General features: G+C 48.9%; 5 protein-coding genes; 1 reads left to right on the top strand and 4 right to left on the bottom strand.

Moving 5' to 3' along the window:
* The first annotated feature begins 74 nt into the window (after positions 1-74).
* On the top strand, positions 75-4,935 carry CNAG_03188 (histone-lysine N-methyltransferase, H3 lysine-36 specific). XM_012195695.1 has 14 exons: positions 75-145; positions 209-686; positions 787-898; positions 954-1,040; positions 1,109-1,232; positions 1,297-1,472; positions 1,524-1,627; positions 1,676-1,761; positions 1,814-1,921; positions 1,970-2,077; positions 2,127-2,318; positions 2,370-2,885; positions 2,938-4,357; positions 4,411-4,935. The coding sequence occupies exons 2-13, from the start codon at positions 278-280 to the stop codon at positions 3,424-3,426; spliced, it is 2,511 nt and encodes an 836-aa protein (XP_012051085.1). The 5' UTR covers positions 75-145; positions 209-277; the 3' UTR covers positions 3,427-4,357; positions 4,411-4,935.
* On the bottom strand, positions 3,263-5,488 carry CNAG_03187 (protoporphyrinogen oxidase). XM_012195694.1 has 2 exons: positions 5,095-5,488; positions 3,263-4,999 (listed from the first exon to the last, which is right to left on the bottom strand). Exons 1-2 carry the CDS (start codon positions 5,365-5,367, stop codon positions 3,671-3,673), a joined length of 1,602 nt encoding a protein of 533 aa, XP_012051084.1. The 5' UTR covers positions 5,368-5,488; the 3' UTR covers positions 3,263-3,670.
* Positions 5,489-5,501: 13 nt separating this feature from the next.
* On the bottom strand, positions 5,502-7,162 carry CNAG_03186 (THO complex subunit 4). XM_012195693.1 has 7 exons: positions 6,987-7,162; positions 6,714-6,914; positions 6,577-6,624; positions 6,204-6,306; positions 5,953-6,145; positions 5,782-5,881; positions 5,502-5,725 (listed from the first exon to the last, which is right to left on the bottom strand). The coding sequence occupies exons 1-7, from the start codon at positions 7,110-7,112 to the stop codon at positions 5,702-5,704; spliced, it is 795 nt and encodes a 264-aa protein (XP_012051083.1). The 5' UTR covers positions 7,113-7,162; the 3' UTR covers positions 5,502-5,701.
* Positions 7,163-7,299: 137 nt separating this feature from the next.
* Positions 7,300-8,305, bottom strand: CNAG_03185 (low temperature-responsive protein). XM_012195692.1 has 1 exon: positions 7,300-8,305. The coding sequence occupies exon 1, from the start codon at positions 8,225-8,227 to the stop codon at positions 7,586-7,588; it is 642 nt and encodes a 213-aa protein (XP_012051082.1). The 5' UTR covers positions 8,228-8,305; the 3' UTR covers positions 7,300-7,585.
* Positions 8,306-8,599: 294 nt separating this feature from the next.
* The window catches only part of CNAG_03184 (BUB protein kinase), a 4,212-nt gene continuing 267 nt past the window's right edge, over positions 8,600-12,544 (bottom strand). The window contains exons 1-5 of the mRNA XM_012195476.1: positions 12,525-12,544; positions 11,757-12,477; positions 11,251-11,707; positions 8,959-11,204; positions 8,600-8,904 (exon numbers count right to left, since the gene is read on the bottom strand). The exon at positions 12,525-12,544 is cut by the window's right edge and continues 267 nt beyond it. Of these exons, the coding sequence (XP_012050866.1) occupies positions 8,704-8,904; positions 8,959-11,204; positions 11,251-11,707; positions 11,757-12,477; positions 12,525-12,544 (3,645 nt within the window). The 3' untranslated portion in view covers positions 8,600-8,703.

The raw sequence follows: 12,544 nt of genomic DNA, 5'->3' as shown, positions 1-12,544 counted from the left end.
TGCGAGGCGAGATGAGAGGAAAATGAAGAAGCGGACTGGCTGGGGTTTTTCACCGCGAAGACGCGATTTTATCTTTGCAATCCCATTTTTCTTGTTGATTCTGTTTACATAGTCTTCTGTTTCTCGAATTTAGAATCCTGGCAAAGTAAGTGCGCATTTGGATAGGCATACATACATGATCTGAGGATATCTGATACGTATAGCATAGACAGACAACCGATGTCGTTGCGAAAATAATTATCGACGCCCGCCTAGAAAAGAAAAACAACAGCTAATTATGGGCGACGTTATCGAAGATACAAAACCAACCCTAGATGACCTCTGGGCAGAGGATGAGGATCAGAAGCCCCAGACTCCACCTGTATCGCCACCAAGATCCCCATCCTTCAAGCATGAGCACAAATCTCCATTTCCCGGATCGACGTCCCCACCTTCGGCGTCACCCATAGGTGAAGAAGATCTCAAACCTCGTACAGCCAGGGCGTCATCTTCAACCTCCAAGGTGAAGAGCAGAAAGGCCTCCCCAGAGGAGTTTAAACCGGTGCTTATAGACGATCTTCCGACCGCGTGGGATGAGGCTCATGAGACGTTCGAAGCGCTGGAGAAGTGCGTGTATGAGAGGAAAGATATTGGGCTGAGTAAAGAGAACGATGAGATGATGGTGTGCGAGTGTGTCTATAATAGGCGTAAGTCGTGGATACATTATGGCTTTGACTGGACGTAGCTCCGGTGGCGAGTTGGGGATGGGGGTTGCGAGCGACGCGGCTGCTGACGAAGACGTCGTAGATGACCCAGATGCTGACCCTTGTGGGCCCGATTCGGATTGCATCAATCGTGCATTGTATATCGAATGTATCGGGGGGGAATGTAGAGCGGGCAAACACTGTCATAACCAGCAGTACGTGAAGTGCATAGGCAGAATGGTGAGAGGGCCCGACTGATGGACGGCTCAGATTCTCAAAGAAGCAGTATGCCAACGTGGATGTGGTCCTTACGGAGAAAAAGGGCTACGGATTGAGAGCGAGCTCCACCATTCCAGCGTTAGTTGATTACATTTCGCCACCCATGATTTTCCTTGATGAGCAAAAGCTGATGGATGGTTGCGCAGGAATACGCTCATTTACGAGTATATTGGTGAGGTAGTGGCAGAGAAGACATTCAGGAAAAGGATGCAGCAGTATGCAGATGAAGGCATACGGCATTTCTATTTTATGATGCTTCAAAAAGAGGAGGTTGGTGCTCTAGCGGTTACATCATGTCTTTTAAACGTGCGCTAATGTACTGGCCATTCAATAGTACATTGATGCGACCAAGAAGGGCGGCATAGGTAGATTCGCTAATCACTCTTGTAATCCCAATTGTGAAGTGCAAAAATGGGTGGTGGGGCGTAGATTGCGAATGGGTATCTTCACGAAGAGAGATGTGATCAAAGGAGAGGAGATTACTTTCAATTATAATGTCGACCGATACGGGTGAGTCATAGCAATTCCATTAAAAAACCCCATTTCTGACGCTCCGATTAGCCATGATGCCCAAACTTGTTACTGTGGAGAACCGAATTGTGTCGGAACCATTGGTGGAAAGACTCAGACCGATATTGGTACTATGAACGATCTGTTTTTGGATGGTAAGTTGCGTGACATTAAACAGAATGTCCATAACTGACTTGTTGTAGCTTTGGGTATCACCGATGAAGTCGAGGCTATGGGTATGAAGGGCAGCAAGAAGAAGAAATCAAGACAACTTGACGAAGACTTTGTCGTGAGTCATCTCATTACATTGCGAGAAGCGCATTGCTAATAAACGATCAAAGCCTATTCTCAGACCCATTGGTGCGCACGAGGTCCAGAAAGTTGCTGCTGCCATTCGACAGTCTATGGAGAACAAGAAGATGATGTCAAGGTTATTACAACGTATTCAAGTGAGTTTATTTCCCATCATTGAGATACTCATTAATAACTTTTTACAGATGACTGATGACGGGGCAATGCACCGCCAACTCATGAGGATGCACGGTTTCAGTCTCATGTACATGGTATTGACTGAGCTGGCGGACGATAAGGAGATTGTACTTCTTGTAAGTGACGAGATATAAACCCTAAGTTCAACAGCTAAGCGCTTCGTAGGCTCTTGAGAGTATGAACAAGTGGAAACTTCAAATCCGTAACAAGATCGAAGATTCCAAGATCGAAGAGCCTGTTAAAGTGCTCAGCCAAAGCGAAGATGAGAAAATCTGCGAGTTGGCTAAGCAGCTTATCGAGTATTGGTCTATTCTCGAGCTTTCTTATAAAATTCCTCGTGTCTCCAAAATTGCATCTGTGAGTATTTTAAAGGCAGCAAAGTGGAAATAACTCACGCGGATACCTTAGCTTGATGCCGATGACGAAGCGGGTACACAGACCATCGCTGAAGCCAACGTCGTATCTGCAGCCCGTCGTCCTGACGCTTGGGAGAACACTCAAGAAATCCAAATTGATATTGCTCCCGTCCGCCCCCGCACTCTGCCTGTCTCACGTCCTCGCCCTCATCCACCACCACCACCACCCCCTGTTAAGAAACCTGCTCTCAATTCCATGACCTCCACTGATCGTTTAAAGCTCGATGCAATTATCGCCATGGCAGAGCAGACTGTCCAAGCTCAAGCAGCAGCTGCGGCTGTGGAAGCCACAGCTTCTTCCCAAGCGGGCTCCAGTAGGTCCGGAAGCCGACCTGTGGAAGATGAGGAAAGAAGAAAAAGGCAGAAAAGAACGCATATGACAGAAGAGGAGTTAGCGGAACAGAAGGAGAAGAAGTTGAGGAAGCTTATCGGTGCGGTCGTTGTTAAGTCAATGAACAAGTACAAGGATATGATGGAGCATGATACTTTCAAAAAGTATGCCAGAGAAGTGAGTCAAACCAAATCATCGCTGTTTTAACGTTCGCTGATAAGCTGCTTAGTGCACCGATACTCTGGTCAAGAAGGAGAAGAAAAGAAATCCTTCTTATCAAGACGTCAAGCACCCTTCATTATCTGACGATAAGAAAGCCAAGATCAAGTCCTTTACCAAAGATTACACTCACAAAATCCTTAAGCATCTCAAGGAGAAGGGCAAGCTTCGCAATCCCAAGAGCTCCTCATCCCTGAGAACTAATAGCAACGACCCTCGTCACGCGGCCTCATCATCTACCAACGGTGATACTCCCAGCATATCTACTCCTACCCCTTCACAGGGCGGTGCATCCTTGGAAGCCACCCAAAGACAACGAGATGGAGAATTGATGGATGACATCTTTGGCGCCGATGAAGATATGGCGATGGACCTCGACGAAGACACACAAATGCAAAACGATCATCCTGCGCCCCCTTCAATTCCTCCAGCTACACCTCCTTTACCATCTGTTAATGTTGAAGTCGTGGATAGCGTCTCTACACCTACATCACAATAGGAAACATGATGTGGAGAAGTTGGGGTGAGACAGGTCTAGAGACTGTGATTGGGACGCATGAAGGGAAAGAAGAGTTTTAGACATGGCTTGATGTACATGGATCATTTGGAGTAATGACTGTTATGGGTGTTAATCGGTGTATCAGAAGTTCAGCACTGGCGGGTACAATCGTAATAAAATGCATATCGCCATTACAGGCCATCCATGTTATTCAATGCAATGCAAATGTATCAAACTTTGATGCTCACTCCCAGTCCTTCCACGCTTCCAATCCTGTCACTTCCTTCCCCTTCGCCAATCGCCTAGTAACTTCCACCCCAGAAAGCACGCAATCATTCACCCCCACTCCACCGTATCCGCTCCCAACCAAGCTCAATTTCCCCTTCCATTCTCCACTCTCAATTGCCTCATGCAATCCGCGCAAACGAGCGCCATGCCCTGGAAGATATGTAGGAATACAATTATGATGAATGTTACAGACCGTCAAGATAGGCTTGACGTTTCGAAGATGCGGGAAAATGGTATTGAGGTGCTGGATGGCGAGTGGTAGGAGTTCTTCAGGGTCATTGGGAGGTGAGACTCGCGGGGAGTAGTTTGCCCAGTACGGACCACCCATCATCAATGTGAGCTTCGTCACCTGTCCACCCAACTCAGGAGGGTTAGGGGGTAAAGCTGTCGAGTCAAAAATGACACCGAGGACCCCCGAAGAGTTCGGGCTCGGGTTCGGGTTGAGGTTGGTGGGTGGACGAGGAACAAGGTAGCCGAAGCCTGCAGAGTGAATGGATGCTGGTGGTAGAGGGTACACAACATTGACAACCCCAACGCATGTGGAAGGATTATGTGTAAGATGGGGTAAAGGAGAAGAGAGGGTGCGAGCAAGAACCCTGGGAGGTAGGGCGGAGATGAGATGGGACGTTGAAAGGGAGTGGCTGTGCGTGTGAATAGCAATTTCCTGGTTTGAGGAACGCTCAATCTTGCGTACAGGTTCTCCTAAGATGATCTCCACGCCTCGAGATGATATGCTGTCCATGAGTCTGTCTGTCATTGTGCTCAAACCACCTTGAATGCCGTACAAACTCCATTTTTCCCTCTCCTTGCCTACTTCTCCCAACTCTTCCCACTCCCGCTTCTCCTCAGCCTTCTCCGACGCTGTCTTAGTTCCTAGCAGCATGCCAACTACCACAGAACCATACTTCCTCTCCGCTTCCCACAGTGAGGGAAAAGCCGATCGGAAGGAAAGCTGCGAAGAAGAGGCGGCATAGATACCATGGACCATAGCTGAGGCCAGGTTATCCGCCACATTATCGCCAAATCGTCTGCGAAAGAACGCATCCACAGACTCATCCTTATCAGCAGTCAGATGGGTTTTTGATGCTTTTGGTTTGAGAGGTTCAAATAAACCTGCTGAAAAAAGACCTTTGAGAAGAGGTGGCTGGCGGCCAAGAAGAGATGTAAGAGAAGTGGGGAGCGCCGTCAGTTTCGAGGTGGAATAGTCCAGTATGAATCGATTTTGAGCGGAGGGATGAGAGAATGGGATAGGCATGATATCGTTCTCCAGCCTGAGATCTTTCAGCTTTAGTATAGACCACGACGAGACCGCGTGTCAGCAGATTGTAAAACATCTTGAATGATCGGCTCTTCGCCGACATGCCAGAGTCAGACACTTACCATCTTCAACATGCTTACCGCTCCTCTACTTCCTCTAGGCCGTATACTCCTAGGCCCAGTCTCTATGCCCACCACTCCCTCTCTCACGTTCCCCTCTTTATCCTTGAACCCCAGTTCATGTTTCTGAGAATCGATCCACCCTCCAACCCTTGATGTGCCCTCGACCAGGGAGATTTTAGTGCTCGCCGGAAGGGCACGGGACAGGTGGTAGGCGGTTGAGAGGCCTGAGAGACCACCTCCGAGGATTGTAATATGTTTTGGTGGGGCGCGCATCGTTTGAGAGGTTGCAAAAGAAGTAGCCAGTAGAAATGAGATGACTGGAACAAAATACGTACGGTCGAATTTCCGTTCGCTGGAAAATACGTCACGGGTGGAAACGGGAAGTGGAGGTCCCTCTCCACCGGTAGGTGTTGATAGGAGGATACATAACATGGACGTATTTGGAATAATTGGCTCCACGCTCTCCAACACCTCTCAATTGACATGGGTACGTAAGTAGTACATTTTAGAGTTGATTCAGGCTGAGCAAATAGGACACGGCACTAATATCCTATACATTCGTTCCCAATACTGCGATATACCAAACACAAGATATTCATTTAATATTTTACGACATCTCAACATCACCAGCCTATAGTAGTTTCCATTAATTAGCTTCGATTCATCCAATATTTAGACTAAACTCACGGCATCCTGCTTCATGAACGAGTCCAACTCTTTATCCAGATCGCCCGGCTTGACGTCTTGTCGTCGAGGTCGGCCGCCAGCATTACCACCACGTCCTCGTCTGATAGAATAACAATGACATTAACATCTCCTTCTCTTCCTGATATCCTTTTGAGGAATGACGAGACTTACCCGCCACGAGCGCCACGTGTCCCCTTTGCACCTTTATTATTAGCAGCAGGAGCAGGGACATTAGTACCGGGGGCGCCTTGAATCCTAGAAAGCAAATTTTGACCTGGAGCGGCACCACGTCCAGCACCCGGACGACCGCGGATAGCGGAAGGCGGGAATCGAGGAACGGCGAACCGGATCGAAATAGTTTGACCTGTAAAGATCGGCGGTTGTCAGCCGAGAAACCGTTGACAGAAAGAAACGAAGCTAACCCTTAGTCATGGCACCGTCAAACTTGTTGATCGCTATCTTAGCCTGTTGAACATTGGCGTATTCCATCCAAGCTGAACCTGTTGATCGGCCAGAGCGGTCATACTATCGACTGCGAGAAATGTCAGTCCCCTTGCGTCAGGCAGCCGAGCGAAAAGAACGTACGAGATGGAATAGAAAAAAAGACGCAAGACATGAGCATCAATCCTTCAATCCTTCTTACTTCTATCCTTCTCGCCCTTTGTCGCGCCCAAATCTGCCGAGAAACCTTTCTTGAGAGAGGTGAGGTATCCATAAATGGGACTGTATCTTCCGGAACGGACGGTCCTGGACGACGACAAAATGACGGGAGGTTGAATTGAATTATACGCTTACAACAATAGTGGGGCCGGTGACAATTTCACCAGCTTGAGAAAAGATTGACTAGAATCCCAAGTCAGCATCCTGCCAATCGCCACCTTACACGTATCCTCATTTCCTCAATAAAGTCAGGGTTTCTTTGTCCTACCAACCTTCAAATCTTCGGCAGAAACCTCATAGTGCAATCCAATGATTTCAATCCTTGGGGATTCCCTCGAAAATACGGGACTACCAGTCGTAAGGGGCACCGGAGCCCGGGATGGCGCCGCTGCAGATCGACCACCTCGAGTCGCACCCGGCCCGCGGTAGGCGTCATGGGTCCACTTTTCTGAAGTTGACCTTGGGGGAGGCCTCTACATCAAAGAATCAAAAACAATGTATCGTCAACGTTTGTACATTTGGGGACTGGATGTCAAAGGACGAACGGCGTAAGGCGTCTGTCGAGGCGTGTTACCGGCAGAATGTCGCGGACCATGGGGCCTTCGCTGTGGCTGGGGTTTCGGTTGCCTCTTGTCGGCAATGATGTCGTCGAGAGATTTGTCCACGTCCATGGCTGTTGTGTAGAGAATGAAAACAGAAAAAGAGGTGAATGTAAGACGTGAAATGCGGATAAATGAGGTCGGAAGAGGAATGGGATGTGGGATGAGCCTGTTTTTCTTCCGCTGCATGCAAATGAGTCTGATAACTCCTCTTCAGTGGTTTCTTTCAGCAGACTCGTTCGTTCTTCGCTATAACAACCGACATTTCGTTACATGGGTGTAAACAAGACAAAATAGGTCTTAAATGCATGGAAGGCTTCCAGATCCTTCAAAAAAGCACGGCATCAATAGAAAAATGGTGTGACGGGTAGTACAGAAAAAGCTTTTGGGATATGCGGGTACCATACCACCTCGCTTGTGGTCGCCGTCGGCAATGTGTCTACGATACGCTTTCTTATATAGGCTTAAGGTATTCTATATATACCACTTCAAAACTAAGGCTCGATCACCCAATCTATGTTTTCTAACAGTGTATAAGCGCCATTCTACGCCGTAACTTGAGCCGCTACCACATCACCTTCCTTCTCGCCCCGCCTCTTCTCTACCAAAGCCACCAACTCGTTAACAACATCCTTCACCCGTCCATCATACTCCTTCAACCATGCCTCATCCCCGTGGATCCTCCCCTTTCCCCTAATCAACTCTGCCGGTATGTCCACCTCCACTCCTTTCCCCACCATCTTCATATCTAAGGCCCCACCACAAATGGTCTTAAGCTGCTCGTGGACCTTTGAACCGCCATGCCCACCAAGGGTAATGAGCCCCGCAGGAAGGTCTACCCATTCATTGAAAAGATGGTCAAATGCGTTTTTGAGAGGTGCAGGCAGGGACCAATTGTATTGCGGTGTGATTATGATGGCTCCGTCCCATCCCAGAACAGTGGCAGACCACTTTCGTACAGATTCGTCTTCGTACGCATCAGGCAATGTATCTTTCCGGTGTCCCGCAGGCGGGATATCTTCGAGGAGGAGTGGGAGTGGATGTCCCGGAGAGTTGGCGAGATGGACAGTCTCGAGAGTGAGGTTAGGGAAGTGGGTGGAGATTAGAGATGCGAAGTAGTTTGAGAAGCCGAGAGTGTTTGAGGCGCGTCGTGTGGAGCCAAGGATGACACCGATCTTGCAGGACATGCCGGGAAGTGCTTGGAATGTGGTGGTGATAAGAGGATAAGCTCTCAAAATGGCATCATGATATTTATAGGAGGAGCTGTTTATCACCTCGGTGTTCACCGTACGTATCGATAATAACGATCAAGCTAGCACGCTGAATGCCGAAGACCGAGGTTCGTTAGTCCAGAACTCGGAGAACATTCGCTGGTCATTGACTTGAAATATTATTGCTAAACGACATGTACTCCCACCGTGCTTCAATCTGCTGGAGGAGCCAATATCGATAAAGAGTCAGAATCAAGTCTGACGATCCTGTCCACCAAGTAAACGACTTCCTCATCTCCTAATAATGGGCGCAATTTGCCTCTCAGATGTTTCTTACAACATCATACTCTTCGTCGTTAATCATTCATACTGCAAAACCCTACATATGAATCACGAATGTCCATGTTCTAAACCCGACAATTAAAAGATCTCCTCCTCCTCTAACGCGGACTCTAAAGCTTCCTTGAAGTCGTAGCCGCCAACTCTATCTTCCTCAACAGACTCTTTAGACTCTTGCCGCCCTTCTGAGAGTTCTCCTCCAGCCATCCCTCAAAGTCGCTTCTGATTTCGCCTAGACGGTTCGTTATCGGCAACTGATCATCAGGATTGAGTAATGTCTCAAAGAATACAGTCCAGAGAGGTGTTTGCCAGTACTGCCATACTTGTCAATAATGCTTAAACAGCTGAAGTACAATTTAGGGACTCACTCGCTTGAGAGGTTGATCAATTTTGATCTTGCCGCCGACAATCTCCGTCTTCATGTACTTGCCAAACAAAAGGCAATATGCCACGCTTGCCAACCCAAAGTAATCAGTCTGGAAATTCCACGCTTCACCTCTCCTCATTTCCGTGCAATCTCTCTCATCCACCTTGTGCGAAACCTTAAACATCTGTTGCTCGCCAGCTGGGAAAAGTGATAGGTCAATCGCACGGCCGAAATCGATTAACCGGAGACCTTGCGCAGACCAGCCGTTCGATCCTGTACGACTATAGGACGCTGACCATTGCGAGTTTGGTAGGTCAGAAATTCGAACGAGGCAGTTGTCAATCTTCAGATCACCATGAATGAACTGCGCCGAGTGCAGCCCTTCAAGGAGTTTAAGGAGCTCGATGGTGAAGAACATGGCCAACAGCTCGTCCACGCCCTGACCTGTGCCGCCAAAGATAGCAGTAGATTTGTTGACGACGTCGAGTAAGGTTCCTTGGGAGCAGTAGTCGAGAATCAGGAAGGATTCGTCCTTGAAAAGGTACAAGTTGCGAGGCAAAATAATAGATGCCCTCAAATTCGCGTTTACCCGCCTGTGGATCCTATCTAGCACAGCAGCTTCCCACATAGCACCGGGTCTTTCTACTTTGAGCGCTACCAAGGACCTATCCACTGGTTCTTCATCCTCATCATCACTATCCGCTTCGTCTTGGGCCCGGCGAACATCAACATCTATTCCCAGGAACACGACGCCGAAACCGCCTTCGCCAAGCTTGTCCCGGACTTCATAAGGTTTTCCTGCGAGTTCGAGAAGACACGTGTCATCTCCGGCAGCCGAAGTGGAAGTACGGGAGGATGTACTAGCGCGACGCATCTTGGAACGAGTATGTTTTTCCAGAGAGTCCAGCTTGTTGGAGGTAATGGTGCGATTGTCGATCAGCCCAGGGAGACTAGATAAAGGAGGGTCAATGGCAGATAATAAAGCGGAAATGGTTTGCTCGCTTATGGGGTCGCAAGGATTGGGAAGGTCGCTAAGACTTAAAGAGCCAGCGGGTGCAGTATGGTACACGGATTTGTCTTGGTTAATTGTCATTGTTCCTGTAGGCTCGTTCTTGCCTTCGTCGTCAATTAAAACCATCGTATGCACGTCTAAGCGGTCTTCAGCCCTGTGAATGGTGAATCCATCAGGAAGCTGGAAACCGCTATCGACATCACCGCTCGCCAGACCGGCATCGGTGGTATCATCCTCGGGTGATGTCGTGCTGATAGGGGGTTCCTCCTTTACCTTCTCTTTCTCCTCCTCTTCTTCTTCTTCTTCTTCCTCGCGTGCAAAACTCTCCTTCCCAGCAGTTGTTCCCTGGGTGAACGTCGTGTATTCACATGTCCTCTCAGTGATGGGCGTCATGAGATTAATATTGAACCTTCGCATTCCCCTGGGCGCAGCATCTTCCAGTTCATCTTCCTCTTGCACATCGTTCAGAGTGACATGCTCAACGTCCTGAGTAATCTCCCTGACATCATCCTGAGCTTCTTGCTGCTCAACTCGAGGTTCCACAATCTCTTTTTGACGGGATGCTTGTTCCTCCGCAGCAGCGGCATCTTCCTCGGCATCCTCCTCAATCACCTCTGTGACTCTCGACAGAAGAGCGCCTCGCCCAGGCACAACAGGAGCAGGGGTACCAAAAATACTGCTCTGCCCCAAAGGCTGTCGTTGGCCAGGAGTCTCTTGTGTGGAGAAGGATATGGGTTTGGCAGGGGTTTGATTTTCATCAGAAAATATACCGAAGGCTCTAGGTTGGGTAGCTGATGGCGGGGCAGCACCCAAGGGGGTCTTCGTAGGGTTATTTTCGGGGTCATCGCTGAAAATGTTGAATTTCTTCTTAGTGGCTGATGGAGGGACGGCATTTTCGTCGCTGAATACAACAGGTTTGGTGTTTTCGTTGTTACTGAATAGTCTGCTGGCTGCGCTTGGCGTGGGTGTAGGAGGGACGAAGCCGCCAGGGGTTGGAGCGAGCATTTGGATGCTGCCGGTTCGAGCTGGGAGGGGAGTAGGTGCAACTTGGATGGGATCGTCCTCCTCTTCATCATCGTCTTCAGAGTCAGACTCCGAGTCAGAATCGCCAATTTTACCGCCATGAATGGTTTGGTCAAACATGCGCATGACTTCGGCTTCGGCGAGTTTGGTGTTTACCGTCGGTGAAGGAGGTTTGCACTGTTCAAGAGGTTTGGGCTTGGGGGGTGTAGAAGCTGGTAACGGATTAGATATACGGCAAACGAGATAGCAATTACTCACATCCTGGCTTGTGCCATTGTCTTTCCCATTCCTGTACCTCGCCTCTCCATTCCTTTCCGTACAGCCCTCGCTGCTTCGCTCGAATTTCCTCGAAACTCCACTCTTCGCCATCTTTGTAGACCAACTCCCAGTTGAACATCCTCCTTTCCTTCGTGCCATTTGCTAACTTGATTAACGGACCATCTGTCGGGCAAGTCCATGGCTGCATAACGTGTCTTACCGCGTTTACATTACTAGATGGCTTGGTAGAGGCGGAGGCTGAGGAATTTGATTTTAAGGGCTTGGGAGGTTTACGAGCTGAAGGGGGGGCAGGAAGAGAAGGGATGTCGGTAGAGAGGTTGGTGGTGTCATAGTGGCGGAGGGGATCGGATTTGAGAAGCTCCGCCTCTGTGGGCGGTTGCTTGTGGCGAGAAAATACTTCAAAGTTGGTCTGTACTGGAGCGACGCCTTCTTCCCCCTATTTACTACAAGTTAGGAAAGTCAACACGAGATAAAGATACACTTACATCTTGGAAGACCTCTACTTTGGGTGTTCTCGGTGCCACTCTTCCCCTAACAGCACTTTGGGGTAACGTTTCTCCCTTCCAAGGCCCAGCTTCTACAGTATTCTCCTTTTTTCTCTCATCTCGGCTTCCAAACTCTGGCCATTCGGAAGCAGGAGTGTCATCAGCCTTACCTTCTTCATCTGCAAAGATCTCCATCTTTCGCCCATTGTTAACGGATGTTGATCGGAGCGAGGGTGCGAGCTGGGTTGCCCCTGACACAGAAGATGACGGCGCTGTACGTACTTGACCCAATACAGAACGTGAAGGTGTACGAGCTGGGGCAGATGCAGGATCGTCATCGGGGATTACACCCGACGGTGGCGCCATAATCCTTTCCAAAAACTGCTTATGTCTGTTCTTCAGTCTGTCAAGCGGAGACGCTTTTCGAGCGATACCAAGTCGATAAATTTCATCTGCCTTTTTGCGTCGGCCCATACCCTCAAGCGTGGTTGCCCATTCTTCGTAGAAAAGGGAATGACGCGTCCCGATATCTCTTGACTCCAAAAACGCCCAGATTTCCTCACGTCGATCAATCTGGCGAGCGTACATGATCCAGAGTTTCAAGTATCGGATATCATGTGTGTATCGTGCATCATTGATGAAACGGCGAGTGGTAGTCTCGAGAAGTGGTAGTAGGTGGGCATCTGAAGAAGGGTGGTGCTGGACTGTGAAAAGAATATATCTAGTCTACATTAGCTCTGCCCACATCATGAGCATAATGCCACGCACTGATTGTATACGTCCAAGAC

Source organism: Cryptococcus neoformans, chromosome 8 (genome assembly GCF_000149245.1).
Source record: "Cryptococcus neoformans var. grubii H99 chromosome 8, complete sequence".
Classification (NCBI taxonomy): domain Eukaryota; kingdom Fungi; phylum Basidiomycota; class Tremellomycetes; order Tremellales; family Cryptococcaceae; genus Cryptococcus; species Cryptococcus neoformans.
The sequence above is the reverse complement of the archived record's forward strand: the minus strand, read 5'-3'. Positions and strand labels throughout refer to the sequence as shown.

Excerpts from the sequence above, each read along its gene's own strand:
- CNAG_03188 (XM_012195695.1), top strand. The coding sequence starts at position 278 with ATGGGCGACGTTATCGAAGATACAAAACCAACCCTAGATGACCTCTGG. Across the intron at positions 1,922-1,969 it reads GGTTATTACAACGTATTCAA|ATGACTGATGACGGGGCAAT; the intron begins GTGAGTTTATTT and ends AACTTTTTACAG. Across the intron at positions 2,319-2,369 it reads GTGTCTCCAAAATTGCATCT|CTTGATGCCGATGACGAAGC; the intron begins GTGAGTATTTTA and ends CGGATACCTTAG.
- CNAG_03187 (XM_012195694.1), bottom strand. The coding sequence starts at position 5,367 with ATGCGCGCCCCACCAAAACATATTACAATCCTCGGAGGTGGTCTCTCA. Across the intron at positions 5,000-5,094 it reads CGGTAAGCATGTTGAAGATG|CTGAAAGATCTCAGGCTGGA; the intron begins GTAAGTGTCTGA and ends TCTATACTAAAG.
- CNAG_03185 (XM_012195692.1), bottom strand. The coding sequence starts at position 8,227 with ATGTCCTGCAAGATCGGTGTCATCCTTGGCTCCACACGACGCGCCTCA.
- CNAG_03186 (XM_012195693.1), bottom strand. The coding sequence starts at position 7,112 with ATGGACGTGGACAAATCTCTCGACGACATCATTGCCGACAAGAGGCAA. Across the intron at positions 6,915-6,986 it reads CTCGACAGACGCCTTACGCC|AGGCCTCCCCCAAGGTCAAC; the intron begins GTTCGTCCTTTG and ends TCTTTGATGTAG. Across the intron at positions 5,882-5,952 it reads ACACGTGGCGCTCGTGGCGG|ACGAGGACGTGGTGGTAATG; the intron begins GTAAGTCTCGTC and ends TTATTCTATCAG.